General features: G+C 37.9%; 1 protein-coding gene across 1 annotated transcript in view; it reads right to left on the reverse strand.

The window, feature by feature from the left end:
- Positions 1–738: 738 nt before the first annotated feature.
- HMGA2 (high mobility group AT-hook 2) overlaps positions 739–18,120 on the reverse strand; it is a 118,870-nt gene continuing 101,488 nt past the window's right edge. Inside the window, exons 4-6 of the mRNA XM_063115653.1 lie at positions 11,523–11,555; positions 10,441–10,560; positions 739–786 (exon numbers count right to left, since the gene is read on the reverse strand). Coding sequence (XP_062971723.1) covers positions 739–786; positions 10,441–10,560; positions 11,523–11,555 — 201 coding nt within the window. The remainder of the gene's footprint in view (positions 787–10,440; positions 10,561–11,522; positions 11,556–18,120) is intronic.

Genomic DNA, 18,120 nt, shown 5'->3' on the forward strand with positions numbered 1-18,120 from the left:
ATTACTCCTGCGGACACGTGTAATATCCATAAATATATGCATCGGCAATATTCGTTTGCTTACTTCCCTTTTTGAAAAATGAACATAACCTTTTCTGGTTTGTTAGCTGAATGAAAGGATACATCAGCATTTCGTCTCATTTAGAAAGAAAAAGTTAAAAATCATCAAGTAAGTGTCTACAAGATTATACGAAAAAGAGAGAGTAGTATCTAGTCCTTATCTTTGGTGTTCTAAACAGAGGATTCTCTACTGCAGGCGGGTTGGGGTGGTATCTGAGGGGTGCACAAGTGTTACACACTGCGCTTTTCCTATATGAATGCCCAGCGTCACGAGAGTGACACGTTTCTTGTTTGTATGCAGTGCAGTGATTGACTAAATCCAATTCAGAGTTTTTCTCACCCACCCACTCTTGCTTATCAGATCAACAAACTATTAGTAGGTTAAGAAAAAAGAAAACAGTAATTAAAAGTTGCATTGTTAAACTGTGTCCCCTGTGTTTACAGCAGTTTTTCACTAAACCTGGGACTGTGAAGGGATTACAAAGAAGGTGATTAATATAGTCCTTTTCAAGGTTATGTGATTTCTCCCCGCCCCAGCCCTGCCCTCCCCCACCCTCCCTCCCCCTCCCCAGATGAAAGTGGAAAGACCATGGCAACAGAGAATAAGTGGTCACTGCAGTGTCTTCTCCCTTCCAAAGATCCAACTGCTGCTGAGGTAGAAATCGAATGTGGGCGCCCCCTAATCCTCTTCTGCAGACTCTTGTGAGGATGTCTCTTCGGTCTCCTCCTAGAACACACAAAGGGCACAACCATTTTACTCAAGCATTATACTGTGTGGGTTGTTCTTGCAAACAGTTCAGAGGTGACCTGATTCCATAGCACATTATGCTTGCTTCAAAAGAGGGTGATGATGATTGGCAAGCCCTCATTCCCAGGGCTTCTTAAACCGTAATTGAGGAATCAAGGTGTTGTTTTTTCCCAGAGCGGTCATTAGCTACTGTTGACTTAAGGCTTGACATCATAGCGGCTGGTCAGCAAATTCAATTGTTTGCAGTCCAGAGAATGTCAGGGCAATGTAAGCTTACTCACCAATCAGAGAAAAAAAGAAATGGATAAATTTTTCCCGACAGCATGCCAGTCATCAGTTTTAAAAACTGGCGCACAAGTAAGAAAAATAAAGTTAAGGGGATGCTTTCTTAAGGCATAAATAAACCCATTCTCTAGATATTGGTAATAATAGCTGATATTTTTAGAATGCTTACTAGATGCTTTTAGCTACTGTCTGTTATTATTTCTATTAAATGGTGCTTACTAGATGCCTTTAGGTATTGTCTGTTTTTATTCCTATTTTACAGATGAGAAAACCAAGGCACAGACAAATAATGTGCCCAAAGTTATAAGGTGAGTAGGGCCAGGATTTGGGCCAAGTCAGACAGATGCCAGACCCTGTGTGTGACCGCTTTGCCCCTGAGCAGAGGCAGCGTGAGAGCAGGAACAGACGCTGAGAAGGAGCTGCAAAGGTGGACAATAAACTTACTTTCCAAATCCACTTCCTCGTTCTTGTATTTATTAAAGCACATTTTGAGGCAATGACCAAAGTTTGGCATAACTGCTCAATCTCCATACTAAATCCACATTGACCAAACATTTAATGGTAGGCTGGCGAAGCAAAGAAAATCTAATATGTATGTTTTTGCAGGGCCTCCTCTTCCTATAAATCTAACTCCTTTTCCTCTTTTCCTTTTTCTGATTCCTTATGGCTCTGGAATTTGTTGGGGTTTCTGCAAGCCGGCTTGAGCTGCAAAGTTCTCTTTACTTTTGCTTATTTAACAAATGTGCAGTACCTTTCAGGACATGGGTGGTAAAGCGGAGACAATAAACATTTCTGATAAAAGCGTCCTTAGTGAGAGGATGATTTTTATCAAATGCTGCACATTGTCTCATAAGACGGCATGTGAAAAGGATCTGGGAGAAGAGGTAAACATTTACTCCTGCAGCAAACTGAGCCCCTTTAAGAATGGCCAGCTTAAAACAGCTTATAACAGTCTTCATACTTTAATAGATTTGATTTTCCACATGGCTTCACTTTGTCTGGGTGGCTAACCGACACAATTTATACCTCTCTTCCTTTCCCAGGTCACTACAGTACACCATTCAGTAAAGCATGCCTTAAAGCTTGTCTGCATTATATGACCAAACTTCCATTCATTAGTGTTTGAAACACTTCAGCTGTGAAGGGGCTCCTAAATGCTACCATGTGTGACGCTTTTGCGTAAAAGCAGCAAATGGGAGGAAAAAAACCCACATGAACGGGCACTCACACTCACATGAACACACACACGCTCACACACACACACGCTCACATAGACTCTATCCTGGGCTTTAATCACAGGCCACTGCTTACCGCAAACCCTTTGCAAAAGGTTTCAAACATTTTCTTCCCCCCAAAGACTGAGAGAGCTGTAAATCCTGGGAATAAACACACACACAAATGAATGGATTACAGCTTAAAAAATATAACCACAGCAGCATCAAGTCATGAGATTTCACACCGGTTTTGTTTAGTCTGCCTTGGGTTTTGTGGGCAATGTGGAACGTATGAAACTACCTTCCCTCTACTCCCAACCCCCACACTGCAGGCTTCACATATTTAAGCAGCAGGTTTATACCTCTTGACTAGGCAACAGGCCATGACCCTGAGATTCTCTGTGGAGTCCTGGCCACAAGGGAGGATGTAGCATGATCAAAGCCACAGACAGACGAAAGAGAGACCAGCCAAGGATCAGCTGCCCTATGACCTTGTCTTTTCACTTAATATTTAAATTCCAGAAAGTGACTAAGCTGTTTGGCAGATACACTCTTCATCCATCCCCAAATGACTCACTTCTCATTATGACATGAGGTGTGGACTTAGGTCACTACTCTGAAACAGACCACAGCATAAAAGCTGGCAGGTATATTTTATTCCTTTTTCTCATGGTTAACAAATTAATAGAACTCAGTCAGGCTGGAAAACCTCCTGGATCTAGCTGTGATTATTCCATTTCTTACTGCTTGAATTTTCTATACTATGTGAAAACCAAAGTACTTCCAAATCCGGAAGGAAATAGAATTTTCAGGCCATGAACTTACAAAGACCTTGTACTGGATGGAATGTGATCAGCTTTTCAAAACATTCCCAGAAACTTTGCTTGATTTGAGCTCCTGAAACTCCTGATATTCAAACCCCTTAGACACAACTCAGCTGAAAATGATGATGCCTCACCCTGTTTCCTTTACTTAACGGTTCTTGACACAACATGGATAGTTCTTGTCTGAATGTATCTTTCCACTGACCTTGAAATTCTTCTACTAGTAACTATCAATTAGGACTGGGAACATAACTAGGATGTCAGGGGGTGGGAGTCTCCACTCCGTTAAACTTTTGGAGGCAGAGTGGCTTTCCCATGCTCAGAAGCATGGTTTTTTCTCAAATGTCTAGTTAGTAGAGAGCTCTCTCTTCTTGGCACAGCCCTGACTGGCCACTCTCCAAAAAAAGGCATGGCTGCCAAGCTGATGACGCTGGTGGGGTGGGGAGCACTTCCCACCCCTGCAAACCTCAGCTCTCACCTTTCCAGAGAGTTGGCCTTTTGCTCTATGTGTGGCTGCTGGGACACAAGGGTGTATGCAATTAAAAGAAGAAAAATGCTCCCTGTCAGGAATGAAGATGAAGTTGGAAAACCCGCCCTCAGCTACCCTAAGTATCAGCCTGGCCAGACCTCCCACAGGGCGCTTGTGCAGTGCAAAGAGTGGACAGAAACAGGTGATGTAGAGAATAAGCAGCTGGTTCTGATGTCCCCAAAGAATATTATTTATGTCGCAGAGTAGTTGGGAAGGACCCTGAGCTTCAATTCTCTTTAGTAACTTAGAAGACACAGCCATGAATCATAGACAACAGCTTGCATCTCGAGATGTTTTTAAAAATTGCTTCGTATTTGCAACATGCAGCCAGAGGACCTTTGAACTGTGTAGCTCCCCAAGAGTAGTCTTGGGGTAACAAGGAGATTGAAATACTATAGCCAAGAGTTGCACGCATCTCATTAGGAGTGGGGCGGGAGGGCCAGATAACAGTCCTGTGGTCAAGAAGATTTACCTGTTGGAAAGGGGCTTCAGGAATGTTTCGATAAAAGGACTTTTCAAAGTGGAAGTGCACAGTGACATTTTTATGAGCACCAGCCACTAAGGCCTCTGAACACTGAACAGCTCCCAGCCATATTCATGCAGCTCCTTTACAAAGACAACCGAGGCTGCACCACACTGGGCCCAAACATGTGAGTTTTTATGGGGGGAGAAGGAGAATGGGCAGAGTTGGAGAACTGTATTTTTAGTACATCTATTGGAAAAATGCACTCCCTTCGGGTTAGTTTTTTCTTTTGTTCAAAAAGGGTAACTCTTTCATTGCTTTGGCTAAGCTTGAACCCCTCCCCCCCCGAAACCCAAAGATAGAATTTGCACATATTGCTTTTCTTTTGGTTTGGTTCGACACAATGGATGTGGTTTATACCGTTGGGTAGACTTCACCTAAATGATTAAAAAGGAGGAAGAAGACAGCTCAAGATCCAACCTTAACTCCTAATGCTTGATGGAAATTTTAAATGTCTTGAGTTGAATCATAGATCTTACAACACAGGCATGGGTGAAACTGTGTGCTGGAATTCAGAACTTAATGCTAAGACCTGAAGCTCTGGGTTCAGTGTTCAGATGCAAACTAAATAGCAGGTCTGCAGTGGAGGAGAGGCCAGAGGATTCTAAATGGAACTGGGAAATGGATATACTTTCCCTGCAAACTTTAGGAGTTGTGTCATCATAATACCTCTCTTTGTGTGTAGTAAGGAGTGCAAAATCACAGAAGTCCATGAAGGCTTTAATAAGTCCCTATATTTTTTCTTAACTGCAAAGAATTCTGCAACTCTTTTATTATATGATGCTGCAGGTCAGAAATACATTTGTAATTTAAGCTATCTTGCCAATAAACCTACATATACCTGGGAATCTAAAAAGGGTAGTTACGGTTGAATGACATTATTTTTATCATCTTAATATGTTCAACTTCTTAAGGACACATTTAAGAGTCTTTTATGTTCATGAATATCTCAAGTCAGTCCTATAAGAACAGAAATAAGGGCTCTCCTCCTCACCAGCAATGACCAGGAACCCGCTTTTCAAATTCCATCCTCAGCTAAGCAACCCGCAAGACCACAAAGCTGAGTTTTTCTATTTCTCTGTCAGATATTTTAATTTAAAATGGATTGGGGCTGTTTAACTTAATGGAAAGTGATTATTTCCTCCAAGTAGGAAAACTTTATGGCAGATTTAAAAATGTATATATATAAACCATATCATCTGGCAAATGCAAGAGATTCTGGTGTAAATGCTAGGAGGGAAATAATGTTTTTCAAAAGGAGACTTGAGAAGGTGGGATATTTACAGCATTTTTACCTGATCTTATTTTAGCATTGTGTATATACTTTGCATGCATTACTATCACCTTAATAAAGTTGGTTTTAAGGTCTTTTGGGGGCATGTTTAATGTAAAGAAGCTTGATCTTAGATGTCACTGACCACTGGCGCTAACCATGGCACTAATGGGGTTGTGTAACCTGTGCCTCACTCCTTCCAGGCCAGACCAGTAATGATAGTAAGAAAAAATGTAATAGCCACATAGGAAAACTTTGAAAAAAAGTACAAATCTGTAAGACTATAGTGTGAAACTGTGATCACTCATTTCAGTTACTTATTATTTGTTTATTTGTTTACCTGTGATTCAATGATAGATTCTCAAGAAGGAAGGAAAAAAAAAACTATTATTAAACAAAACCCCCAAAAGAAAAGAAAATAAGATGCCATAGATTCCTAACTCCCGTGTGTCTTGTTTGTGCCCTCGACAGAGTTCCACCACTGAAAATATTGCAGCAGAGTTAACACTGCTCCCTGGGATGCTGCAGACTTCTCTTTCCTGGATCGAAGGTCTATTTAAAAAAAAATCTTGAGATGGGAGTCACATTTTTCAGACAAGGACGTCATTTTCTGTATGAACTAATCGCAAGTTTCAGGAGGCATGATTTCTGAGGATCACAGGTTTCATCAATTTTCCATGCCAGTTCCAATTCTCATCGAAGGAGCCTCAAGTGTAAAACATAGCTAAAGATGTAGGCAAAAAGATCTTTGTATAAAGAAAGCATTCAGAGGAAGGGAATTTATTTAAACATTTCCAAAACTGTTGAGGAATGCTCTCATTTTTATGCAAAGTGGTCTCAAAATATGGTTAGGTGAAAGGCTGTGTAATGGTTATATTCCAGATATGCTTATTGAAGGCATAGACAAGGAGAAAACTTTTCCCTTTGTTTTCTATGTGTATAAAATTTTGCCTGTCTATTGTATTTGTTGCCAAGAACGTTTCTGGATTTTAATCATTATTGTGCCAAACGTTTTTCATTATCCTGAGTTACGACTTTTGAATAAGATTATGGAAACATCAATAATAACAAAGTCAACAAATAATTATTCAACAGACATTTGAGTGTCCAGCAAACATTTCCTGACTGTAAAGGAAGTTTCTTAGACAAAGCAACATATTTCTATTTAATCATTAAGGATTTTCTTAGAAAGACCAGGTCTTAAAACCTGGTTACTATTTGTTTCACATTGGTTTGGGTCAGCAAGTTTGGACAGGAAGAAAGAAGTTTACATATTGAATAAATAATTGTTTTTTATCCAGCTCATCCTAAAATGAGAGGAAAAGCCTTCTGTAATATGAATAGGAAAAGCAGGCAGATATTGCCATTTTATTTTTAGCTTAATTCACCAACTTCCTCACACACAGTTAAAAGAGTCATATGAGGGTACTTCAAAAAGATCATGGAAAGATTTGCATTATCTTTTAATTCTACCTTTAAAAAAATCCTATAGTAAATCTGTCAAGTCCAGAAACATTAAACTTCACCTTTTGGAGTTTTGTAAATTGCCCCAAATTGAGCGATGTCCTTTCGCTTCTGCCACAAGTTATGTCATCTCTCTGAGACAGTCCCTGCCAAGAAACAGCTGACTTCATCTTGCCACCCTGTCTTACAAATGTCAGCTAAGCTAATTACTTCATCTGTTTACAGTTAATAATCATTTTGATACACTCCTCTGCCCTCCACCTTCCCTGTGCTATTATGTCCTCTTGTTACTTTATTAAGGGTTAAATGCCGGTTTCTACTTTGCTCTCCCCTTTTCCCTTGACCTTTGCAATGTCAGAGGCCAGAGGTTAAATCAAAAAGTATTTCTTATACAACAAGACAGTGCCACTCAGGGCAGCCTCTGATATGATTTTTCTTGTTTTGCTCGTTGGTACCAAACATTTACTGGCCCCCAAAAATGTTCTACCAGCTTGAAAGTGCCTAAGTAGGAAAATAAATAAATCAGTACTCTTTATGACTTAGGCAGTATAAATCACTATGCTCCCTGAGTGAGCAGACCGGTGACTATTTGCAAGTCTGATTTATTATGAACTATTTACTGCAGTGGCCAAGGTACCAAGTAAAAGATGAGTGTTAGAGTGAGCATGGTCTCCCCTCTCCTCCTTCCTCCTTTGTATGTCTAGACTAAAAGCCCCCAGTAAAAATGCCTTCTTTGAGAACAAGATGCTGACTGCAATTCATCAACTTGCTTGTCCAAAAATGAAATCTCTCATTTCGCTCCAAACAATGTTTAGGTTGTCTGAAATATAAACATCCTTAAACTGCCCTTGAAGTCTCTGTAAAAACATTCAACATTTTTTTTTTTTCTAAAGGGGGGGTGGGGGGAATCCCATGATAACCAAGACTTACTGAAATTCCTTTGCCCTGCTGCACGCCACCCACAGAAGATGCTACTCCCAGGTAAAAACTCTATTTTTAAAAAGAAAGCTTTGTTTCCAGTCTTTTAGAAACTGAAAACTTTCCAATTGTCTCATTGGGAAATCAAAACGGAGCAGGTTTATACCTGTCCTAATTGCTAGAGGTGTAGCTTGCCAGGGCTGCACCACAATGAGGAAAGTAGATTAAAATGATGGAGAACCGTGAGGATTTGAAAAACCTGTTTTCCTTTTGGGTCTAGAAGAAAGGTGAGAAAAAAATGAGGTGAGAAAAAATGTCTGAATTATATATAACTAATCACTTCCAATCTCAGCTTAAAGCCTTGAAGGCAGAACATCAAGAAACAATAGGATATCTGATAAACTAGCAAAACCCTTTGAGAAGTCTGAGATGGAGAGAGATGTATTTTATCAAAATAAGAACCTGAGAAACAAAGCTTCCTCTGTCAATAATAATAACTGATACTTTCACGGTGTTTCTTTTATTAAAAGAAAAACCTACCACTATTAGCTACTAAAGAATGTAATCCACATGGATGAGAATCCAACTGGTCAAATTGCTAAAAACCTAGCTAATTTCTATTTATTTCTAATTAGCTAATTTCTATTTACTGCTTATTTTTATCACTTTAATTGAAAATAGACTAGAATTCTCGCATAAGCTTTGTTGTGCTGGTTTTGGAATTTAAGAAGTGAATGTCAATGTTGTAGATTTTCCCCTTTAGAATTGTAAGAGACTATTAACTGTCCCATTAGGATTATGGGACACACTTGAGTTTTGCAGCCAGTGGCACCTGGTGGATTTTCCAAACACAAATCCCCATAGTATGGTTTCCCTTACATTTTTATTCCTCTCTAGGCACATGCACTTACATATGCAAACACAAAGACATATGTAGATATTGAGACTGATCATAATTCTGAACTTGCCCCCTAAGAATGAACTTTGCTGTTTTGTATCCCAGTCTCAAGAAGGGGCATTCTTAAAGCTCTGAGGTTTCACAATTTGATGACATGCGGATGATTTACTACAGAGTCTTTGTAATTCCACATGTCTGTGACATACATACAAGGAAGGCGATTCGGACTACTTTAGTCCTTAATGATAGGATGTAGCAATTACTCTAAAATTTCCCCTTGTTAATAAAAAAATCCTGATTTTAAAAACATGCAATGAAAACACTTGAAGTCAAAAAAGTAGTAGTTTTAAATTAATTAGAATTCGAGAAGTTTTGAGAATATAAATCCCTGGAAGTTAAAAATGTAGTAGTCAAAAATAAGTCAGAACATAATAATACCCCTTGGGACTTAAACAATTACAAATCTCTCATAATGTTCTTGGAGTGAGCACTGTTGTTATCCCATTTCCTAGATGAATAAATAGAGCAAAGAGAGATTAATTAACCCAGTGATGGGGGAGAACGAAAAGCCTAGGTCTCCTTACACACTGCTGAGTTCTTTTCTTTAGATGTGAAATATTTAATTGTGCTAAAATTTTTGCCACCTCAAAACAGGATCTGAATGCAACTCCTCAAAGTGCTGTTGATGAAGAAAGGATATGAGCCTGAGTTAATCCAGACTGCCACATGGAAAAGCCATCTGGGAGGGTATTTTGAAAAAAACAGATGGAAAAGGAAGAGATTCTTTTGAATGTAGTGTAAAATTTACATTATCCTCCACGAACTTCCATGTAGCCCCCATGTTTATATAATTCATCACTGTGTCCTTAGACAATATAAATTAGGTAGCCCAATGAGCTCATGTTCTTTTTTCTAATTCTGAGTCTGAACTCCTCTCCTTTAAAGGGCAAATCTGTAGCAGGGTTTGTAAGAGAGCCAGGTTGATTATGAAGATCAACTCAATTCACTCGTGGCCTTTTGAGGTTCCTGAATCTCTTGAGAAAAAAAAAATTGTGATTTCACTTACATTACTTCTTTGTGTATTAATGTGCAATTTGCAATCATTTCTAGCCACATTAATAATCTCCACCTATGATGTATTTGTTCCTGCCCTTCTACCTTTGTATATGCCATTCTTCTCACCGATAATGTTTTCCTTTCTTTTCCTTAATTTATGTCTCCATTTTCTTGTCTACAACTAAACAACAACACAAACAAAACAATAAAATTCCACTCTTCAGGGAAGCATCCCCTCAAAAACCCATGGCATTTCATTCATTCATCTGTATCCTTTATGTGCCCCTTACACACTGACATTCTGTGGTCATTTTTTCAAGAAATGTTCAAACATCTTCTCATGTGTTCTCATTAAGTATCTTCATCCCTGGCTGCACATTAGACTCACTTAGGGAGTTCATAAAAAATACCTGATTTTCTTACTGAGGAAGGATGGGAGGCTAAATACATTTGGGATCTCCTACTTAAAATGTCAAGTTTTTGTTTACATTTTGTTGTGTTTAATATTGCTTATAAACACTCAAACTGAGTATTTTTAGTGCCCCCCCCCCCAGCTTTTAGGCATGGGAGTAGAAATGAAAATGATATTTTTTTGTGTGTTAACTCTGCTTTTATTCCATTTAAAGTAAGTGTGTAATTATTTGAATACACTTTCCTTGGATCCTAACGTGTGTTCAGAAGCTGCAATTCTCTTCCAAACAGCATTTTTAAAGAATAGTAGCCATAAAACATTGCCTGGATGGTCGTTCCCAGGCAAGGCAACATTGTCCTAAGAGAAGAGGGTGCACAGTGCATTTTTTAAAGACATCTGGGTAAAAAGATTCCATGGGTATTTTAAATTATATGAAAAAGATCTACAAAGAATTTGCTAACTCGTGACACTGCTTAATAACTTACTTTAGCAGCTTCTGCATGATACCACCTAGATCTCCTGCCTATTTAAATCCAGAAGGGAAGAGAACAGCAGGACATTCTTATAATTTAACAACAGCTCACATTCTTGGCAATCATGATTAATTTATGCCTCAGTTTTGTTTTCTTCGAGATATACTTCCTCAATAAATATGATTCTTATGTTTCTTTGTATAGACTGTAGTTAGGACAAGAAACCCCAGGCATATGAAACAAAAGAAGTAAAGCTGGATCCTAATGTTGGTGTTACCAAAGACTTCAGAGACAATGATTCAGTCACTTAAGAAAGACCCAAGAGTATGTCAATCTGCAAATTCGGATAGCTTAATTTCCTGGTTTCCCAGCCTCCTTTGGGGGTGTCTGGAGATCATCAAATGTTATGAAGTAATTCAGTGAACAGTCATAAATCATGAAATATTTTGTAATGAATAAGTCCCATATTGAGTTAATGGAATATAAACAGTCAGGTGGAAAGGACAAAACTTGATGTTTAAAAATTGGTAAAATACATAAGATTAAATATTTGTTTTCCATAGAGGCACCAAAATAACATAGTTTTTTTTAAAGTATTGCATTTATATTTGATTTGTACACTTAAGACCTTGATTTTTTGGGGTTCTTAATGACACTATCACAGACTGTATATTCCTGACTGTGAAGGATACAACAAATTTTCAAGAATACTGCAATGCTGACACAATCAAAATGAGAAGAAATGCTAATTAAAGGTTTGATTTGGGGACTTTTTTTTCAGTATATATTCCACTTCACTTTTTATACTAATTGGGAAGGAAAAAAATCATAATGACAATATCTTACCTGAGCAGGCTTCTTCTGAACAACTTGTTGTGGCTAATAAAAGGGAAAAAAAGAGAAACGTTATATTTTAAAAGAAAACACACACGATAAAAAAAAATTAAGTATACATATTTTAAAAGTAGACACTTGTCTGAAAAGCAAAGAAGAAAATTTACAGTCCAAATGGTTTCTCTAAGTTTCAAGGGTGTTTATTCATAATTTCTTTACGTCAAGGAAATACAAAGCAAGTTATCTCAAAACAATTCCCAATTAAAGTCTGCCATACGTACCAACTATATCAAAATAAACTTACTATTTGATTCACTTTGGTTTTAGTCTGCATATCGCAAAATTGGAGGAGTAAAAGGGTCTAATATATTAATATTTTATTTTTTAAAAAACAGCCTTGTTGAGATATAATTTACACACCATACAATTCACCCATTTAAAGCATACGATTCAAAGTTTTTTGATACATTCAGAGGTTTGTGTAACCATCACCACAACCTAATTTTGGAACATTTTAATCTCCCTTAAAAGAAACCCTGTACCTACTATCGGTCATTCCCCATTCCTTTCCACCTCCCCAGCCACCTTTCCATGCTTAATTGACCACTAATTTACTGTCTCCATAAATTTGCCTATTCTGGATATTTCATGTAAATGCAATCATACGATATATAGTTTGGCTTCTTTAACTGCCATGTGTTTTTTAGGGTCATCCACGCTATAGCATCAGTAGTTCATTCCTTTTTATGCCAAATAATATCCCATTGTATGGATATACCACATTTTACCTGTTTATTCATCAGTTGATGGACATTTGGGTTGTTTCTACCTTTTCACTATTATGAATAATGTTGCTATAAACATTCATATACAAGTTTTAGTGTCAACATGTTTTCATTTCTCTAGGGTATACACCTACAAATGGAATTCGCAGGGTGATATGATAATATTTTGTTTCCCTTTTTGAGGAGCTGCCAGTTTTCCAAAACAGCTGAACTATTTTACAGTTCCACCAGCAATGTATGAGAGTTCCAATTTCGCCACATACATGCCAACGCTTGTTATTGTCTGTCTTTTTGATTACAGACATCCAACTGGGTGTGAGTTGAATGTCATTGTTGTTCTGAGTTGAATTTCCCTCGTGACTAATGATGTGGAGCATCTTGCCATGTGCTTGTTGGCCACTTGTATATCTTCTGTGGAGAAATATTTATTCAAACATTAATCCTTTGACCATTTAAAAATTTACTTATCTCTTCATAATTGATCTTTTTATGTTCGGGATATAAGTCCCTTATCAGATATACAATTTGCAAATATTTTCTCCCATTTTGTGATTTTGCTCACTTTCTTGATGGTATCATATGAAGGATATTTTGTTATACCTATACATATTTAATTGTATGCGTAGAGTAAAACTCTTTGTTTTAGTGAAACATCTGAGGGAACTTTTTTCTATCAGCCTAAATGAATTTTCCAATAGAGCATTAGAAAATATTTGTTCTTCTTTGGTATTGTAAAAAGTTGGATTTGAAGCCCAAGCTCTTGGATGGATTACTTTCAGTACTCACTCTCATGTCTGAATATAAGCCTTACTTATTCTATCTGCACAGGACTGAGATTTACATATGCAACTGAGCCACTTTGATGTGGACAGTGACATGCTTTCAGGAAACAAATAAAAGAAATAAAATTGTTAAAGGTTTCCTAACTAACAGAAGTTAGGGTAAATTCACTAGATCATGAGCTCCTATTCATTTTCCTTTCTCTCAGAATTCCTGTGGTGGTGTGATGTTTTATTGCTGGTATATTAAAAATGTTATATAAAAAAATCCTTAAAGCTTTCTTAGTCAAACAAGATAATGAAATAAGTGGCAAGATAGCTTTGCTCACTGAAAGAAACCTTTTTCTCTTCGACTTTACATCATAGTAAGATGACATCATCACTAAAACCCAGGTTTTGAGATGATGTTTTCTCCAGGTGGAATCAAACCAAGGATGATTAGGAGGTTTTGCCTCTTAGGACTCAAAAACGTGTTGCTAAGAGAGTGTTCGATTTAAAAGGGTCGTTTGTAAAAACAGACCACTTTTCTTCCTCTTCTTTTATCCTGCCGATTACACCTGTACACATGTTTCCTCCCAAACCCTTTCAAATCCACACACATTCTTGCAGGCTGACTGGTTCCTGCTGCAGAAATCCCCCTCCTTTTTTGGCCAGGGATCCCGCATTCATGTGACTCTTGCACACTGCGGCTCAATGAAATCCTCTGAAAGGGCTGCCAGCTCACCCAATTTTCCATGAATTAGGTCCTGACACTTCAATGAGGGGAAAGACAATGTCTGAAACTCTGCCAGGCCTGGCTCCCGGCCTAGTCCGTGTCACAGAACTTCTACCAGCTACTCTTAGACACAGTGCTTCATACTTTTCAGACCACCAAACAAACAGACCCTTGAATACTTTCAATGCTGGTTGGGGTTATGGCTGCCAGGATGTTTTCCCAGCCTCTGGCACCCAATGGCTCCAGACTGCCGAGAAAGATTTTTGTTGTTGTTATTTTGTTTTGTTTTTATTTTTATGAATGGCTTTGGTAGAAAACGCAGACTGAAGCATAATACTACCGCCATTCATAAAAAGAAAAAGGAAACAAACTGCTGTCTGGAAAGCTTTTTGGACACCAGACAAAACTGCAAGTCTCTTATCTTCCTTGAGACATCTCCTAGCTTAGAACTAAGTGTTGATACCTAGAAACTCGTTGCTCCTCAGGGTTCTTGGCATTGAAAACACAGTTGGCCACTACATTTTTGTAAGAAGAACTGAATAAAATCAACTATGCATATAAATCTTTAGTGGGATTAACAGTATATTTTCATGCATTTTACTAACGAGTAATATTTTGCACATGCATTTCCTATATAGAAGCTAAAATCCTTTATATTTTTAACATCTGTCCCTTTGTGACTTACTGTTTCATTTTCTCACAGGGAAACTAAGGCATAGGGAATTTAAATTATCCCTCCAAGATCATTTTCAAAACTAAAACAACCTGAGTCTACTAATTCTCTTACTCCCCTGTATAATGCTCTGAGGAAACCCATTCTCTTCCTTTAAAAAAAAACAGTCAAATCCAGATCCAATCCAGGAGGAGAAGCTGTACTTCCTGGCCTTGATTTCCACCTCCAGATTCACCTTCCTCTTTGGGATTATCTTGGGACTCCCCACTGCCATCAGAGCCAGGGGAAGCCCGTGGCTTCCTCAGCAGAGCCCAGCTCTTGTTCTCCTGGGTTGCTGATGAAAAGTGAGTCCCAGGGGACAAGAGTTAGGCCCACAAAGTCCAGCTACCCCACCTCACGTGGAGATTCTTCCTTCCTTATCAATTGCAGAGCGTCTGTGTTAAGTCCCTTTTAAGGGCATGGATTTCTCAACTGTTCTGTTGAACAAATAGCAAAGACTTTCCAGTTTATGTAGACAATTTTGATGACTCCGTTTCTATGGAGCACATAGTGAGTTTAGGCACTTTATCAACTTGGCATGCAAACCTCTCAATGCACTGAGATTTTAAGTTTGTTATATTTAAGGGACTGTTACACCTTTCAAAAAGTTTGTAATGTCTTCTCTTTCCACAGTTGCATTTAAACTTCTAGAATACAATGGGTGTAAGAGAGCTTCCTCCCAGAGCAGAACATCAACATCATCATCAACAACATCAAAAAACTTTGAAGAAATGCTCTGGATTAATATAAAGTTAAAATAAAACTGTGAGGAGAACTGAAAGACCCCATCAATCAAACATACCATGTGAAGAATAAGAAGAGCTCTCTCTAGCTACACAGGCTTCAATGTGTAGTTCTCTGCAGGTTTGCGCTTATAATGAACTAGCTCAGCCACAATTGAAAGTACAGTGCTTATGATTGTTAAAGTCCATGTAAATAGCTTAGGGTATAACATGCTAAGTAAGCGAAGAGGAGAAGAAAAAGAAAAGAATGTGGTTTTGGATTTCTGGGATCATACAACAAACCAGCATTTCTCCTAAAGGAAGAAAAATAGTTATTGAATTCTAAAATTCCACAGAGTATTTTGGTTTTTAAGATTTTGTAGAAAGACACTTGCGTAGGAAATGGTCTGCCATTCCACCCATATATTTTAGAGTAATTAAGGAGTCCCCCAACCCCTGAGAATATAACTAACAGTTCCAGAGAGTCTAGGTATTTTAAAGCTGATATTTAGATAGCTATCCCACCCCTTCTAGTATCCAAAGAAAATCCTTCGTAACAAAGTACCTAGATATCATTAGTTCATTTTAGCACTAATACAAACATTAAATGAAAAGAGGCTTGAATAGGCTTACTAACTTAATTTTTTTTAAAATGAGGTACAATGTTTTGTAAAGCAAGTATCGTAATTATGCAAAATGTCTTAAGTTGACCTCAGAAAGAAAATAGCCCTTCAGTTGAATCTCAGTGCAGATGGATGGGTCTTTGGGTTTTCGGTGAGCAGCAGATTTTTAATCTATTTTCTTGCCAGCCAGTAGTAGGTGGTTTTGCCCACTTTATTTTAAAATCATATGATCATTATTCAATTAATTGGTACTTCTGTTCCCTAGCATAATCTTTTTTCATGTAGATTGTTGTTCATTCTCATAGAAGTATAGGATAAGACACCCCCTAGCTATTCAGTAAATAACCTTTAAAAAGTTTTAAAACCCCAATTTCTGTGAGAAGTGAAAGTTTCCTAAAATGTAACTCATTTGTCATTACTAAATGAGAATTAAATTTTAGGGACCTTTCATGTTTCACAAAATAACACCTCAGGATAAAATCAGCTACTTAAAGTTTTAAGTTAAATATGGTGTCATTAAAAATATTTGCTAAAAAGGTACTTGTTTTTAAACTTTCAAAGAGTTCTTTATGCATTAGTCAGCTCATTGAAATAGTGGGGCTTATGACTCTGTTTGTTTCCACACAAGTGCAACCAGCTTCAGCTACCCGAACTGACTGATGAATATATCCCTACCAAGTGGACAAAATTTCAATAGATAAATAAACTTATTGATCAATTACCTCAACTGCTTTACAGTTGAATTAATTGGTTATTTATAGTGAACAGTGTCAAAAAATTGAATAAGTAGACGCAGCTCAGATTCTAGATGAGTAATTGTCATGTCTGTATATAAACACACCAAGCACAGCCGTGACCATCCAGGCCAGCAGCAGCTTCCAGTCGTGTGGTGTAACTGATGGGAGTTGCTTTTGACTTGTGGTTTGAACAATATCCTTCTTCGCCCTTTGTCTCAAGTTGTTTTAAGGTTCAAAAGATAACCTTTCTGTCTGTATATAACCATTTACCAAGATTCATTTTCATTTATATGCTGAGAAATACTCTTCCCATCCTTTGAAATTTCACAGTGCTGTTCTGAATATATTTTCTTTGAGTAAGACATTAATTCGGCTAAAGGAGGATTATCATCATCAAGAACGAAAATTCTTTCCTGCCTTTTATGAAATGATGTAATCAACACACTTGTTCATGGCCCTCTGGATTTACATTTTTAAAACTTCAGTATTCCAGAATGTCAAAATTTGTATTTGGGTTCCTTTAAAAAAAATGAACGTTATGCTTTAAAGGTTCTCAACTATTTCTTTAAAGCATAAGGACCTCTCTCTCTCCTTTTACAAATCAGATCTTATGTGGCCTCCACTCCACCCTTCCCCCACCTCCTGCCTGCCCCCCGAGGCCCCTCAATGGAACACCTAAGTTCCAGGGGTGGTCAAGTAAAAATCTCTGATCTCCTGATACAAATCTTCCAGCAGGCCTGTGTTGCCAGGACAGGTGGAAGCAGAGCATCTTCAGAGAATTCACCCAGTGTGACTTGCACTATTAGCTTGAACCATATGAGCTTGCATTTTTCGTAGGTCAAAATTCGTCAATATCTGCAATTTCACATGGTCTGATCTAACAGAAATCAAGGTAAGGCGTCTCTAATTCAGCTATATAATTTTTATTGTCATTAAGCTGTTTTAGCCAACAGGTTTTTGTACCCTTTGTATACCTAGACCCTGCACTCAATTTCCCTAATTGCTTCTCCCCAGCCTGGTTCCTGACCCTTACCCTTATTTTGCCAAAGGCTGCCAGACTGTGCAGTAAAAGGAGGGATTTGCCTGTACGAGATGTGATGTTCTGGTGGTACTGCTTATGCTGCAGCTCTCCTTCCAAAGAGTGCCATGGCTGTCTTTGTGACCATCTGGCTAACTTCTCATACTCACTCCAAGTCCTTTTGAGCTCTTCTTCACTGAAACTGGTGGCTGAAATAATTTGTACAGAATAATTCTCTGTGGCTATCCAGGGAGGCTCTAGAATGAAAACTATAACTTATAATTAAATTGAAAACTAATGGTCATATCTCACTTATTGACACTGATATAGGGGAGTTGAGTTCAAGGTATTCTATAATACCAAGTGATCAAAAAATATTTGATTTATCTAAGAAATGTATTTTGGTAATTGGATAGGAATGTAATGTATCTGAAGTTTGGAAATTTTATTTCAGATCAAATGTTGGTGGTACAATGTGAGGATAAGACTCAGCTATAATTATACAAATCCTGTCCCTAG

Source organism: Cynocephalus volans, chromosome 12 (assembly GCF_027409185.1).
Source record: "Cynocephalus volans isolate mCynVol1 chromosome 12, mCynVol1.pri, whole genome shotgun sequence".
NCBI lineage: Eukaryota > Metazoa > Chordata > Mammalia > Dermoptera > Cynocephalidae > Cynocephalus > Cynocephalus volans.